Raw genomic sequence first — 16,203 nt, forward strand, 5'->3', positions numbered from 1 at the left:
AGGTTTTCTTTTCGAGTTAATTAATTAGTGTGATTCTTAACAATTTATTAAAGAAATAATTTTTAACGCGATGGCTGCCTAATTTCTTTATTTCTTATACTTATCAATTTTTAATATTAATATTCGCAAGTTTGGAAAATTATATGTATTCAATCTATAAAGAACTATTTCTTTAAGTCGAAAAAAGGAAAATTTATTTAGTGTCTTAACTTTGTATGTTAAAATTTGTCAAAAGATTAATTTGAGTTGGTTACATTTTAATATTTATGGCGGCTTTATGTCGCATTCTTCTTAATTAGTCATGTTCAACGTGAAATGGAGATGTAGACAATTACTTATAGTGATAATTGTAAGTGCGTGTAAAAATACTGTACGGAGCCTCGTAATCTCTATTCGTGTGGGACTAGATGCCATCTGATTCTGAATTTTATTCGTTACGGAGACATTTCATTGTCAGCATGGGGGTGAGAAAGAAGCCAGCTGCAACTAGTTTGCTAAACGCGCAGTGAAAATGCGGGCTGAATTGGCTGTAGCATTAGCTGGCGATGGGCGAGTTGTGGCATCCGTTTCGATTAGGCTGATTGGTTTTTCGCGTGTAGATTCGCACTTTTCGCAGCAACCAATCGCAAACTACTTCGATGAAAGCAATATAAAATGTGTAATCAGTTTTATCGTTGAATAAACGATAAGCGTATACCGCGTTCACTTTTCTATCGTTCCTCTTCTTCCTGTTCCTTCCTGAATACTTCTCACGTAATAAAGAAGTGCCTTCGATCATCTTTTTTTCCTTTCCACAGAAGTCTTAAAAAATTAACTGTTGACGCCCTGGTAATTCTCACTTATTTTAATTTGTGAAAATTCTAATTGCAAAACGTTTAAAAGAAAAGAACACGAGAAGTGGCGAATTTAATTGCTTCATAGTTAAGAATGGCATTGTATGCTGGAAGATATTATCTCCTGTATCTCAATCGATCAGAAAACTGCAAAAAATAATACAACCTTGGCGACTGATATTTGAGATCTTACGACGATAATACTGAACGACAAACACAAGACGCGAATGGCGTAATTATCTTCGATCTGAGCATTATTAATAGTGCGAGGCATGTAATTATCGTTGTAGTTTTTTTTCAAAGCGCATGAGATATCAAGTATTACTTGATCTATTCATAACTGTTGTTAAGACTGGACAAATATTCAATAAATTATTGCTAAAAGATAATGCTATTGGAAAAAACTTATTAAAGCTATTGGAAAAAATTTAAATCGAAAATTACAGAAAAATGTCCTTTTTCATCCATATATTAAAATTACTAGCAAAGTTATGTAAAAACAGGACGCGAAGTCTACAAAAAAATTATTCATGTTAAAAGAAGATTCAATCTATTGGATCAAGGATATGCTCGAATGTTTTCTGTAGCTGAAGAAGAAGGGATACGTTGATCGACATTTATGCTTGCATTCATTGCTAAGTTTAGCAATAGTTTCACGCATTGTTTCCCCAATGAAATGTTATCGAGTGTGTTAACTCGTGGTTCATTCAACTCTCGCGAACGTAACTTTCGGCGTTAATTCGATGTAATGAACGATTATCGCATGAAATGTGCAACGAGTATTTATGAAGATTTATTTGAATTGTGAAATTTTCATTAAAATCTATTTCTACATCTTTAACGAGAATTTTAAAGAAAACGCGAGTGATCAAAATTACAAATGAGAAAATTGAAGAAGAGATAATAACTCGTTAATGTTCCTAAAAAAATTAAAAAATGATAATTTTTTTTTTACTTGTTTGTGTTATAGTTAATCAATGAATAACACGACAAGTAAAAAATAGTATGATAACAAATATGTTTCTGAAATCTGCCAGAAATTATTGAAATGTTAAAATTGGAATGTGAAATTAAAAAAAATGTAAAATCGGAATTACGAGGTATATTAACATATAGCATCAAAATATAATTTTCTAAGAATGGTTGCGCTTTGTGCTGCACATGTTTGTGCTAATTTATAGTAAAGCGAAGTATTTACAGACACACAAGTCCTCTGTTTGCACAATGGCAGTATGTTACTGTTTATACTATGCGCTTTGAAAGAAAACGAGCGGATGTGCGTACCTAAACATAGTCCTTAAACCAAGCCGCGTTGTAATAAATATTTTTTGATCAAGATAATATAAAATATACTCGGTTATATAATTGTAATCAACACAATAATTTGTATGTTGTATGTCTGATTCTAAAAGAAGAAAAATGTATATTTCAATCTTGAATTTATAAGTAAGAGGTTTAAATATTTTTATTTATATATAAAAGATAAAGAAATCTTAGCACAGCTGATTAATCAGAATATGATGTAATAGCGTATTTTATATTATAAAAATTTTGTTCACCAGTATGTCCTCAAAATCAGTTATATCTTAATTTCCTTAACGATTCTTTCCTTATCGGCATAATTATCTACATTAAATGCTAATACATGTATCAGCATCATTTTTTCGCATGCCCGGTATAATGAGAAATCGTTATATGCGCACAATTCAGATCTCGGTATGGCACGATAAGATCCTTTTGACAGAAGATGTACGGCATTCGGAAAAGAAACTGCCGGATCGTACGCAAGAACTCGTTGCACCATATTCGGAAGCGTCGTATTTTCGCAGGACTGGACGAAGATATTTCACTGCCCCGAACCGAATAATTTTTTTGCCTATTAATTTGAATTTTTTAATAGAAATCGTCAATATCGTTATTATCTAAGAAATAAATCGTTGATTAGTATACTTTTGCTTCTATTAATGTCTACGCGTTGGAATTTTCACAATTTTCTATTATGAAAATAGATTTACACATTATCTTTTATTAATATTTCAGAATTAACTGAATATTAATAAAAGAATATAACAAGATTAATTGCGGCTAATCTGATTTTATTTTTTCTGTATTAATTTCGAATAATGATGAGAATGTTATTAAAAATATGTGCGGATCGCGTTCGAGTTACCTGTATGAAGATAGCCCCCCAACATTGAAAAACATAAAGTTTCTATAGCTCATTCGATTGCTCATCGTTTGCATATGTATGCACATTTCGAATTTTCGTTTGCACACTTCTAGTAAAAAAGTTATTAACAAAACAAATTTCGGGGGGCCATTTTCACACTGGCCCCCCAACTATGAGTAAATTAAATAAAAAATAGCTCAATTGATAGATATTCGTTTGCACATTGCCAAACAGGTCGATTTTTCATTTGCACACCTCTAGTTAAAAAGTTATTAACAATTAAAGTTTCAGAAGCGAGCGACTTCGGTAGATGAGATAGAAACAAAAATGTTGTGCTTAAAATGGTATTATTCGATAGATTTTTGTTTGCACTTTTTCGAACAGGTCGAATTTTCGTTTGCACACCTCTAGTTAAAAAGTTATTAACAAACAAAGTCTTGGGGAGCGGCAGTTCTACATAAAAAAATTCATTTTCAGGATGAATTCCGAAGATACGCGATTCAAAATAGAACCAATCGATAGATATTCGTTTGCACATTGTCAAACAGGTCGATTTTTCATTTGCACACCTCTAGTTAAAAAGTTATTCACAATTAAAGTTTCAGAAACGAGCGAGTTTCGCGAGTTTCGAATTTTTTCAATTATTACAAGATATAACGTGTAGGTACAGATATTAAAGATGAGCGAGAACATGCAATAGATTTATGAGAAATAAACAAGAACCGAATATGAATGAAAACGCCATAACTTTTCGATTGATATCATTTTAAGCACTATTTATATAATATATATTTATATAAGCAATATTTTTGTTTTCACCTCATCTATCGAACTCGCTCATTTCTGAAACTTTAATTGTTAATAACTTTTTAACTAGAAGTATGCAAACGAAAATTCGAGCGGTTTGGGAAAGTGCAAACAAAAATTTATCGAATGATACCATTTTAAGCACAACATTCTTGTTTCTATCGCATCTACCGAAGTCGCTCGCTTCTGAAACTTTAATTGTTAATAACTTTTTAACTAGAGGTGTGCAAACGAAAAATCGACCTGTTTGGCAATGTGCAAACGAATATCTATCAATTGAGCTATTTTTTATTTAATTTACTCATAGTTGGGGGGCTAGTGTGAAGATGGCCCCCCGAAATTTGTTTTGTTAATAACTTTTTTACTAGAAGTGTGCAAACGAAAATTCGAAATGTGCATACATATGCAAACGATGAGCAATCGAATGAGCTATAGAGACTTTATGTTTTTCAATGTTGGGGGGCTATCTTCACACAGGTGTTCGAGTTTTATATTAACACGATGATAAATTAAAACTTATTCTTCTGTTTTCTGTCGATAATCCCATTTATTTTAATGACGGCCTAATGATCCGAAGCTTTCTTAAGTAAGATAAGCTGCAGAGTGGCCGACTTCCGCACGAGACAAACTGTCTTGCGTGCGTTGATCTCACGGCTTACTTTACTTTAAGTACACGATCATTTACAACTTCTTTCTGCCTATGCATGTTTCCTCACGTAAACTACGTTTCCCGAGAGATAAGTACATATATGTACGTTCATTCATTCATTCATTCATCGGTAACGTCTGTCGATTAGTGTGTTTTCCTTAAGGATCATTAAAGTATGCTATCGACTATGGATGACTTCCAAATAAGGAGTCTTCTGAACCATCAAGTACACCGAGTTCTGCATTGCATTTACTAAGGGAAGTCTTTTTGTATTTGTTGTAGAGATTGACGCAATATTTAAAAAAATTTGTTTAATAGTTTCATATTTGAATGCTTCTTTTCTGCACGACTATTGATCGGTCGTGAAATAGGATAGAATGCATATCGAGATTTTTTTGCTTGAATACTTGAAACGTAAATTGACAGGATTACAGTTTGAAAGTTACCACCAACAAGATCCTTTCTCGCGTTTGCGAGTTCTTTCTGTGTGGCGTTAATTTAATATGCAGCGATGCAAGTCGCTCGTCTAAATATAATTCTCCGGACGTGTCAGGAGAATACCGAAGGGATATATTTCTCGAAACGTGCGGGACTAGCAATTCCGCATCAATAAACATTCTGAGACGCATGAAAACTGACATCACCTATCTTTCTATTTTTATATGGCATGCCGATGCTCCTAGCTTCCTTACAAGCCGGTTGCATCATCAACGCATGAAATCAGCATATGATCAATTCCACTGTGTGGATGATGCCGCTTGGTGCCGATAGCTGTCTCATGTACTTGGCAATCCGATAAAGCGAACAGGTATTTGTAGTATTCGCGAGTAGTTGCTGTCGGTCGACCTAAATTTCAAATTTGCCGCTTTAGCCGCAGAGGTCAACTAGTGTCAACGCGATAGATGATGATGAGCCGCCTGATTGCTGTGTCGGCAATAAAGCGAGTAAAACTGTCAGCGGATCAAGGATTGTTGCTCCACTTAATGTATTATAAATTGAAAATGTTCTAATATCACGCGTCGCAAACCGCGTGATGAATAATTAAGGCTCTCTGAGACAAAGTGACAATTTGAGTGAGATGCTTCTCCCTCGCTGAGATAAATTTTGTTCTAAAATTAGATTATAGATAAACCCCGTCGTACCATAAATTTATTTTAATTATTCATTTTAAAGAAATTACACATTTCAATTTGCTTTTGAATGATTTGATTACTTTTCAAAACGATAAATTAGATTTTGCAAGTAATTATAAATTGAGTTGTTCAATGAGTTGAGTTGTTTTAATCCATAATTACATTGTAAACAGAGAAAGATGCGAATTATAATACGCGAAACACACAGGCAATCAATATCAATTGTTGCATATGCGATGCATTTGCTGTATTTCAAGATTTATTAATCATATGTGTATGTATATGTGTGCGTGTCTAATGTCAGATTGTATGTATAATGTCAAATATTACAAATGCACATTGATATAATGTATATTTGCATTGTTCAATTGCTATTTCTCAATTGTTAATTTGGCTCGATTATCGCGATTGTTTAAACATATTCACGTATTTGCATAATAGAAAATACGATGTGTGCTCGATTTTCGCCAGTTAATACGTTCAAAAGTTACGGTTTATTAAAAGACAAGATTTTCAGGAAGATATCAATTAGATATAACATGTATTTGAGAATTCGTATGTTAATTTATCGATTAATAATATTACATTAATTGATACATACGAGATACATTTGACTTTTCCATAATTTCAAATAAATTTGAGTATTATGTACTAAAGCACTTTTCTCCTTTAGAATAAGATCTTAAGATTTGCCGAATGTATTTTCCCCTCAGAAATCTTATTAATAATATAATGGTTAACAATAATGTTGCAGATGAGCGAGAAGACGTGCAAAAGAAGACGTTCGCCAAATGGATAAATTCGCAGCTTCTCAAGGTAAAGGATCCTGTTCAGTTCGATTACCCATTCGCCTGTTATTATACACACTCCATTTATTCGAGGGGCCGTGCCGCATGCACGATATTCGAGGAGGTTTCGCTCTCAAATCTTTTCATGCGTGGAACGTAATAAGTATCTTGTTACGTGTGTTCGTACTTGTTGCGTTCGTTATCCTCTAATGCGATATAATAACTCGTCGAGAGAGATGCTCCCAGCGAGAGGAGGAAACAGGGCGGACGTTTAATCTGCATCACTTTTCGCAGAATCATCACGAACCGATCAGCGATCTGTTCATCGACTTACGAGATGGAAATCGCTTGCTGTCACTCCTGGAAGTGCTCACTTCTAAGACTTATGTAAGTGTGCCGCGTGCCTCATCGGCACACCACGATAATCGCTTAGCGCGGCTTAGCGGCGATCCGTGATTTTACGCGAGTTTTTCCCGTGTCGGCCGACGGAGACTGTCGAAAGCACGCAGTTAGATCGCGCGAAGGCGATCATTAGAACATCTCTTGGCCGAGGGCCTTCCAATAAAATTATTCCTCATGCATTCCGCGCGTTCAGCACACTCGCGTTCGCCGTAGCGAATTACGAGCAGGTGCGCGCATGCCTCGTAGATATATTTGCATAAGAGTGCGCGATTACGAATGCGCGGGGTAGGCGTAAGAATGTTCCATTCCCGAGATATAATACCGCGTCACGGCATTTGCATTACCCCACGCAGGTGTTCGCTTTTATCGTTGAAATTTTTTTTGTACAATAGCCCATGCAGAATTAGAAACGCTTTATGTTAAAACAACTCGAACTCGAGTTCCAAGTATAATTTGTAATGTATTTATTTTTTTTTTTTTTTTTTTTTTTTTTTTTAAGCGAGGATAATATAATAGCAAAGGTATATTGTTTTACAGAAGAGAGAACGCGGCCGGATGCGAGTGCATCATCTCAATAATGTTAACAAAGCATTACAAATTCTTGAACAAAATAATGTAAGTAAATAATTGCTATTTAAGCAGTTTGTAAAAATAGATCTTGCTTTATTTTATGTAATAAGATATTCCATGTAAATTTTTTGTGTAAACAAATCGTATAAATTTCAATATAATGCAATATGATATTTTAGGTAAAACTCGTCAATATTAGTAGCAATGACATTGTCGATGGCAATCCTAAATTGACGCTTGGTTTGGTATGGAGTATTATTCTTCATTGGCAAGTAAGTTTTCGATGATATTTTTCATGTTAATATTAATTAAATTATAATTGAATTCTTTTTAATTCTAATTTGTTACAATTCACTAACTTATAATTTTAAAGATCATATTTTTTGAATTTTGTGTAAAAAATCACTGGTAAAAAAGACTTGTTATATTAAATTCTGACTAAAAAAATCCTGTCTTTGTTATGTTAATTTCTGTCACGAAGCTTTTAATTATATCGAGTGGAATTTAATTTATATAACACTATTTGCTATTTTAACTTAAAGGATATTGGAAAGAATATCAAACGAAACAAATTTAAATCAAATTAACATAACATAAAATTAATTTTAATTTATTAATATTGAATATTTATTAATGTTGAAGAAATTATTGAAACATGATAATTAAACTTTGCTTTTTTAAATTTAAATTTTTAATTCAATTTAGAATGGATATTCGCGATTTGGAAGTGATATTCGCGTATAAAACATTAAATATACAAATTTTTATTATTATTTTATTATATCAACAGGTCCATTATCATTTGAAAGATTTAATGACAGAATTGCAACAAACCAATTTAGAAAAAACACTTCTTGCTTGGTGTCGTCAAAATTCGCAGGTAATATACGTATTATAATTATAAATATATATTGAATAATAAAATAAAGTAACAATATATAACTTAGTTTACTTATGTTGAACTTTTTTAGAATTATCCTGGTGTCGATATTAAAAATTTTACAACGTCTTGGTCAGACGGATTAGCGTTTAACGCAATCTTGCACAGATGGAAGCCTCACTTATTTGATTTTAATAATATCGCGCGTAAACATCCGAACGCTAGATTGGATCATGCTTTTCGACTTGCACAAGAGCATCTTGGTATCGAACGTCTTTTGGATCCGGAAGGTAATTTGATGTGACATATCACATATCATGTTATATTATGTAATAATTTTCAGTTTTTACATCTTGTATATTTGATACGAACATTTTCGAATATTATATTTTGGTATATTTGTATTTTGATTTCTATTAAAAATATATTTATCGAATCTTATAAAGTAAACATTATGTTTTACATCGTGTTTAATTTCAGATGTCAATACCTCAGTACCAGATAAAAAATCCATAATGATGTACGTTATGTGTCTCTTTCAATCGTTACCACATTCTGGGGATGATATTGGTGAACTAGATCTTTCAATCGCAAGTGACAGTACTCCAGTTAGCCCCGTTACAACGCCAGGAACAGAGGTATATAAATTGTAGTTTAATCACTGAGTAAGATAATTACATCATATCAGCATACATACATAAAGAAATTAATTTGCAGACTAGTTTAACATTCGGCAATTTCGGAATGCCAGCATCCCGTCCGATGAGTTTAGCTACAAATGTTTCCGTCGAGCTTGGCGGCTATCAAGTTGCGCTCGAAGATGTTTTAACATGGCTTTTGGAAGCAGAAGATAAACTGAATCATGCCCCCGAGCCGGACTCGACTCTAGATATATTGAAACAACAATTTCACGAGCATGAAACCTTCTTGATGGAATTATCTGGTCATCAGGATGGAGTAGGAACTGTTTTAGAGGAAGGTGCGAGATTGTTAGCTGAAGGCGGATTGCATAAAGATGAAGAGCATGAAGTTCGCGTGCAAATGTCTTTACTGAATTCACGATGGGAGGGACTTCGAATGCGCGCCATGGAAAGGCAAACAAGAATTCATGAGGTATGTCTTGATGAAAATAATAAGAAGACATTTTTTTTTAGTATTCTGTTATGATATTCATAAATCTTATAAATGAGATGTATGATTATTTCTAGGTTTTGATGCAAATGCAGCAGGCTCAGCTAGATGCATTACGACAATGGCTTACAAAAACGGAAGATAGAATTTCTTTGATGGCAGCAACTGAATTAAATCCGTCAACCCTCGAGGAACAATTGAAACATCTCAACGAATTAGAACAAGATATTCATGCGCAACAAGATGTAGTCAATGGTATGAGGAACATGGTGGTGGTCGTTGACGAAGAAAATTCTGAGACAGTTTATGCGCAAATGGAAGATCAGTTATCTGCTCTCGGTGAACGTTGGAGTCATATCTGCCAGTGGAAAGAGGAGCGACGCCAGCGATTGGAATCTTTATCTACGCTTTGGCAAAACATTACTGATGATTACAAAAGATTAGTAGCATGGTTGAACGAAACGGAAATTACATTAAAGCAAATGGAAGCCAATCCGGCGTCTGAATTTGGCGAAGTATTAGATAGAATAAAAAAACTGCAAATTCTTAAAACGGAAATGGACATAAATCAGAAGAAATTAACGTCTCTACAAGAATCAATTCAAGATTTAGATGGTAACAGCTCATCTTCAGAATATGCGGATATTTTAGAAAAAATTGAAAATTTACAAGATCGATGGGAAGCCGTTGGACAGATTATGGAAGTTCAATCACAAAGGGTAATCAAAGATTTTAAAATATTATGTTTTACAAAAAGAATATGCTTTGATAATTTACTCTTTGATAATCTGTTATCCTTATATTGCATTAGATAACAAACTCCGGATTTGAATTTGACTTAAAGTCGGAAGAGAGTACAACAATTATTAAAGGAAACGAGTGGATGTCCGAGACAGTAACAAGTATAGCTTATAAAGAAGAAATTGCTGCAACAGTATGTATATTTCTCTTAATATTTCTTGTATTCGGTTTATATAAATTATATATAATTCTTTTTTCAGTCAACGCCACATAGCGATTCAAAGAAACGACGTGTCGATAATATCACTAAACACGAGTTCGAATCGGCATTACTTCATTTATATAAATGGCTAGATTATGTTGACTTAGAAATTGGTCGTTCAGAGGGAGTATTCGACGAATTAAGCGTAGAAGAGAAGAAAGTTGTTTACGAAGATACTCTTGCAGACATGGACTCGCATAAAAATGAATATGATAAAGTCCTCGATATTGGTAAACAGCTTATTGACGAATTAAAAAATGCGAACGAATCCACTGAAGAGGAAGAATCCAAGATTAAGGATATACAAAATTGTTGGATGGCGACAAATAATCGTCTTCAAGAAATAAAGAGACGCATAGATTATTTGGAGGAAATAAAGAAATTCCGAACTGAATTAGCCAGTCTTAACTTGATGTTAGAAAGTTATACCAAGTGGTTCGATATGAATAAAGGAAATACTCAAATAGAACCATTTAGAGTAAGCTATTAAAGAATATTGCTTTTTTACACAATTTAATTTTTAACACGTATATGTAATTATAATATTAAAATATTTTATCTAGGTTAAAATGAAATCAATGAAATCCTATGATGAGCGTATTAAAAAGATGCTTGAAAAGGCAAAAGAATTATCAGAAAATCAAGTTGCTACTACGGAAACTAGTAATGTGGATTCAGATGTAAAAGCATTTTTCACTAATTGGGAGAACTTATATGCAATGTAAGTATTATTCCAAATACATAATATTATAATATACATTATAAATTTGTTATCGTTTAATTAACTGCGAGCGTTTTCTTTCAGATTATCCGAGCGCTTAACTGAAATAACTAATGCCATTGATCGGACACCACCTAAAAAGTATATCGAAGCAGTCACCAATTTAATGTCATTTATTGATAATGTGGAAGGTGTTTTATTATCAGAACACGTAATTATGTCAGATGAGAAGACTATGGAAAAGCAACTAAAGAGATTTGAGTATATACAAAGCTCATTAAAAGAACAAGAAGAAACTTTCAAATATGTTAACTCTACTGGACAAGATTTAATAGCAAAGATAAATGATGAATCTTCGGAACAACGGCTTAAAGATGAATTGCAAGATTTAAATACCAAATGGAGTGATATTCCTATTATTTTGGAAGAGAAACAACAGACTCTTATCAAAGGTAAATAGAAAAAAAATAAAAATACATAATGTACTTGTTTTTTTATTTAATTGTTATATTTTATTTTATTGTAAATGAATATAATGCATATTTTAGATATTGAAATTTTGCAAACGTTTAACACTGAACTTTCCATTCTTGAATCTTGGTTGGACAAATCATCGTTATATTTAGAAGATTTATCTAAAAATATTACGGATAATGTTGAAGAAATAGAATATAAATTACAGCAAATTAATTCGTTTTCTCAAGAAATAAATAAAACAAAACCGCAGTTAGATACATTTCGAACATTAGCAAATGGAATACTCGAAAAATCGGAACCTAATTTTGCAAGTCTGTTAAACAGCAAATTGGAAGCTGTGACATATAAATGGAATGCTATTGTTAATGAGGTTGAAAGTTTAAACGATAAATACGAAAGCACTTTAAAGAAAAATGATAATGTGAGTACACAATACAATTTTTATAAACAAAAGTTTAAATATATTTTGTTATATTTATTATATTTTGTTATATTTTTATTTTTATTAGATTATAAATGGTATAGAAGATTTTACAAAGTGGCTGTCAAATTTGGAAAAAGAGATACCGATAGAAACAAGAATAACATCTTCAGTTGAGCTTTTCCAAGTTCGCGGTCGGTATCAAACGCTGAAAGATAACATTGACAAACGAGTGGAAGAGTTTAGAAATCTAAACGAAATGGGAAATGATAAACTGTTAAGTTCAGAAGGATCATCCGTGCAAGAGCTCGGTAGACGTTTCACATTTTTAAATGCACGATGGACGGATGTTACAGATCGTATATATGAGCGTTATCGACATTTACAAAATGCTAGTCATGAATACGGGGAATTTCGTGCTTTAGTTGCACAGGAAAGTGATTGGTTAGATAAATTAGATAAGCGATTAAAGAAATCACCTAAAGCTGCTGCAGATGCAGAAGAAATTTCGGAAGAGCTAGATGTAAGTAAATGATTTAATTTCATAAAATTTAATAATTTTTATTTTATAATTAAAATGAATCAAATAATTAGTTTTAGAAAAATTAAATTATTTCTTTATAAAATTTTGAAATTTTATCTTATTCTTGTATATAATACATATCCAATCCTTAAGAGTTTTATATATTATTTCAGGATTTAGAAAATTACATACGAAATCATCCGGAATCCAGACTGGAGAAAATTCAAGAAATCGGTAAACAACTTATTGACAGTAATATCATGACTCATTCTATCGAAACAGATGTGAATGGACTAACAAATCGATGGGAAAACTTAAACAAACAGGTATGCATATATATGTTATATTTTTGTCATTAATATAAAGTGAATGATACTTTCTAAGCTTATATAATTGTATGTGTTGAATATAAGCACGAAGTTTTGAGATTTTAACAGTTTGTAATCGCATGTGGCATTGTTATAAATCAGTTAGCAGTATCGCGAGAAATCTCAATTGTAATATATAAAATCATAAATAAATAAATAAATATATATAATAGAATATTTTTTAATCAAGGGAAACTTTTAACTATTATATTGTTATAAATACAGTTATTACATATCTACTTGCTTGAATAAAGTTGTAATGATCAGTCATTGTAAATTTAATATTTGTTTTGTAAAGTTAATTTAATTGGAAAGATAGAGCATTATGTTTTGAGTAGGCAGGGCAACGAGCCAAGCTATTGGAAGGATCAGTGAAGCAAGCCCAACAATCTGAAGGGCGTATCCTTGCTCTTCAGCACTCCCTAACACAAATAGACTCTGTACTAACTGCACGTCTTGATTGCGACCTCACTGCTGATGATTTGCCTCATGATTATCAGGTCTGTTCACGAACAAAGTGATAAGCATATTATACATTGTTTTATAAGTTAAAAAAATTTAATTAAAAAAAAATAAATAAAATGTAATCTAGAATTGTTAAGATTGTAATATTCATTGCAGTTCTGTTGCTTATGAATGATTTTGTTATTTATGCTTGCTGATATTTTATTATAAATTTTGACATGCAATTTATAATAATTAAAAAAATTAATAACAAAGCGAGGAGATATCAGCATGATCGAGAGAATGTGATTATTAAACTCTGCACTTTTTGTATAAATTTTACTAACTGATACTATGTTATATAAAAAGGATATAAAATTATACTAATGCATATGACATATCATTTATTTTATGCATAATCGAGTATATTGTGGCTACAGAAATTAATGGAAGAGTTGGAACAACAGCATGCTACACTTGAGGAAATGGCATCGCAAATTGAGTTGTACAAAGCTTCTGGTAAACAAGAAGCAGCACTTCGACTTCAAGAACAAATGTCCCTGATTGAGCAAAAATATGCCAAAGTACAAAGAAAATTTCAACGCTTTCGTTGTCCGACTAATATAGAACCCAGGTTATCGAGAGCTTTACGGGAACTCAGAGGAATAGAAGAAGCAACTTGTTTGCTAGAATTGTCATCAGAAGATCCCGAAGTCATCGAGGGTCAATTAAAACATTGTCTGGTAATATTATGCTACATGTTCATTTATGTATTGTATAATCTAAGAAAAACTAACTAACACATTAACAATACTTTCATTATTTTACAGCGCTTTTATCAAACTTTAAGTGAGATTAAAAGTGAAATTGAATGCATAATCATAGATGGAAGAAAATTAGTTGAAGATAAAGCCATTCCCGAACCTGAAAAATTCTCAAAGCGAATTGATATGTTAAAGGAATTATATAATAAGGTAACAAAACTTAATACTAGAAAGGAATGTCAATACTAGAAAAGTATATCAAAAGGATGATTATTTTAATTTATTATAGCTTGGTACTCACATAACGGAATCCAAACCGTTATTACAATCAGCGTTAGACTTATCACGTGACATGCATAAAAATTTGGCATATATTAATATGTCAGTTGAAAGCATAAATAAGGAACTAGATACACAAAAAAATATGCCTGACCTGCCGGTAAATGCGATCTATGTACGAGTAAGTACATAAATTTTGATTTTAGTCTATATTTATTATTATAGATATAGATATGAATAACATTGAATATAATAACATTTTTATCAAATTAAATTAGAAATGTTTTACATTAATAAATTATGAAATATATAATTAATTGTGCCGCTATTTACAGGAAACCCTAACTGAAGTAATCCCACGTCTCAATGTTATAAGAGACAAATTATTTAGATCGCAAGATGAATTTTCAAAATTATGTGATCCTACATATCTTGAACAACTCAAGGAAAAAATATCTGATGTAATTACAAAATTAGCTAATACAGAAAAAAGATTGCGATTCTGTAAAGGCTCAGAGGTAAATATTTTTTATAATAATTTTATAATAAAAAAATAATAATATTTCTGAATATTCCGTAAATATATTTATTTTTTCTTTTTTGTAAAAGGATGAGCCTAATGTTGATGAAATAAATGCATGGCTTTTGCAAGTCGAAGAAAAATTAAATAAATTAGATGCTGTTCCAATTGATCAACTTACAGAACATCACTTTGAACAATGCAAGGTATTAAAATATACATATATAATATTTATATTAATATTTAATATATTTATTTAATTTAAATTTATTTAATTAAATATATTAAATGATGTTTAATATATTTAATTTATTTAATATTCATATTATTATTTATTAATATGCGATAAATAGAAAATGTGTGTAAGAAATTATATATTCAGAATAAAATTTCAAAATATTTTTAATGTCACTAGGCTGTGCAAAGCGAAATTATAGAAGCAAAATCAAAAGTTAATCAACTTCAACGTTATGCGTTCTATCCCAAAGTAGCTGAAATATGTGAAAAATGGGAAGACATCTCTAATAGAATACAGGTACGTATCTAAATATTATATTTTTATGCAAAATTGAAATTTGTTTATCTTTTTTCTAAAGTCAGTTTTATCATTCATTGCTTATTCGCTCATGGCTTATTCCTTGCTTTATACTTTAACAATCGATATATGTAATGCTTGTGCTTGTTAGTACCATTACGTATATCTCTATCACATAAAACATTGTCATTAATACATAAGAAATTTTGTATTATTCCAAAATATTTAAAAATATTACTGATTTTTTGAATATTTATTTTTTTCTGAATATGTCGAAAATGTCATACCCTATTCTTCTTTTGCAGCAGGATTTAAATGGAACTATATATGTTTTAATAAAGTGTTATTCCCTCTACATGTGATTGTATAATTTGATTATATATTTTAATAAGTATTAATGATAATATTACTTATTTTTTGTTTTCAAAAAATTTTTGTTTGTATGTATTAAGATAATATATATATATATATATATATATATATATATATATATATAATAAATATTTATATTTCTCAATAATAAGAAATGTCTTGATTCTGTCCGAGAGGTGGCTCTATTTCTGTAAATAGTGTAATTACTGGCACATAATAAGTATACATTTTGGTGGATGGAAGGATTTGTTCTTTATCGATACATTATTTTATGGTATTGTCTCTCCCCTTGTATAAAATCTATTTTTTTATGGAGAATTTAAACAACAATCTGCAGAGCTAGAAGAAGCTAATTGAGTGTGCAGAGATTTTTGCATTGGTGATGGATATACACGAAAAATTCAGCTTTATAT

The 16,203-nt window shown here is 31.3% G+C and overlaps 1 protein-coding gene across 9 annotated transcripts in view; it reads left to right on the forward strand.

The window, feature by feature from the left end:
* LOC105427841 (dystrophin, isoforms A/C/F/G/H) overlaps positions 1 to 16,203 on the forward strand; it is a 409,642-nt gene that overhangs the window by 12,246 nt on the left and 381,193 nt on the right. For 8 of the 9 annotated variants that reach the window (XM_089078890.1, XM_089078895.1, XM_089078891.1 and 5 more), the window contains 23 exons: positions 6,347 to 6,408; positions 6,675 to 6,767; positions 7,320 to 7,397; positions 7,532 to 7,624; positions 8,143 to 8,232; positions 8,324 to 8,522; positions 8,713 to 8,870; positions 8,950 to 9,345; positions 9,441 to 10,082; positions 10,175 to 10,297; positions 10,365 to 10,844; positions 10,930 to 11,087; positions 11,172 to 11,539; positions 11,636 to 11,985; positions 12,074 to 12,508; positions 12,682 to 12,834; positions 13,215 to 13,376; positions 13,761 to 14,063; positions 14,151 to 14,294; positions 14,374 to 14,544; positions 14,699 to 14,881; positions 14,973 to 15,089; positions 15,299 to 15,418. In XM_089078890.1, coding sequence (XP_088935016.1) covers positions 6,347 to 6,408; positions 6,675 to 6,767; positions 7,320 to 7,397; positions 7,532 to 7,624; positions 8,143 to 8,232; positions 8,324 to 8,522; positions 8,713 to 8,870; positions 8,950 to 9,345; positions 9,441 to 10,082; positions 10,175 to 10,297; positions 10,365 to 10,844; positions 10,930 to 11,087; positions 11,172 to 11,539; positions 11,636 to 11,985; positions 12,074 to 12,508; positions 12,682 to 12,834; positions 13,215 to 13,376; positions 13,761 to 14,063; positions 14,151 to 14,294; positions 14,374 to 14,544; positions 14,699 to 14,881; positions 14,973 to 15,089; positions 15,299 to 15,418 — 5,078 coding nt within the window. The remainder of the gene's footprint in view (positions 1 to 6,346; positions 6,409 to 6,674; positions 6,768 to 7,319; positions 7,398 to 7,531; positions 7,625 to 8,142; positions 8,233 to 8,323; positions 8,523 to 8,712; positions 8,871 to 8,949; positions 9,346 to 9,440; positions 10,083 to 10,174; positions 10,298 to 10,364; positions 10,845 to 10,929; positions 11,088 to 11,171; positions 11,540 to 11,635; positions 11,986 to 12,073; positions 12,509 to 12,681; positions 12,835 to 13,214; positions 13,377 to 13,760; positions 14,064 to 14,150; positions 14,295 to 14,373; positions 14,545 to 14,698; positions 14,882 to 14,972; positions 15,090 to 15,298; positions 15,419 to 16,203) is intronic. The other variant, XM_089078896.1, reaches the window with a different exon arrangement.

Source organism: Pogonomyrmex barbatus, unplaced genomic scaffold (assembly GCF_055798465.1).
Source record: "Pogonomyrmex barbatus isolate J1 unplaced genomic scaffold, ASM5579846v1 scaffold3, whole genome shotgun sequence".
Classification (NCBI taxonomy): domain Eukaryota; kingdom Metazoa; phylum Arthropoda; class Insecta; order Hymenoptera; family Formicidae; genus Pogonomyrmex; species Pogonomyrmex barbatus.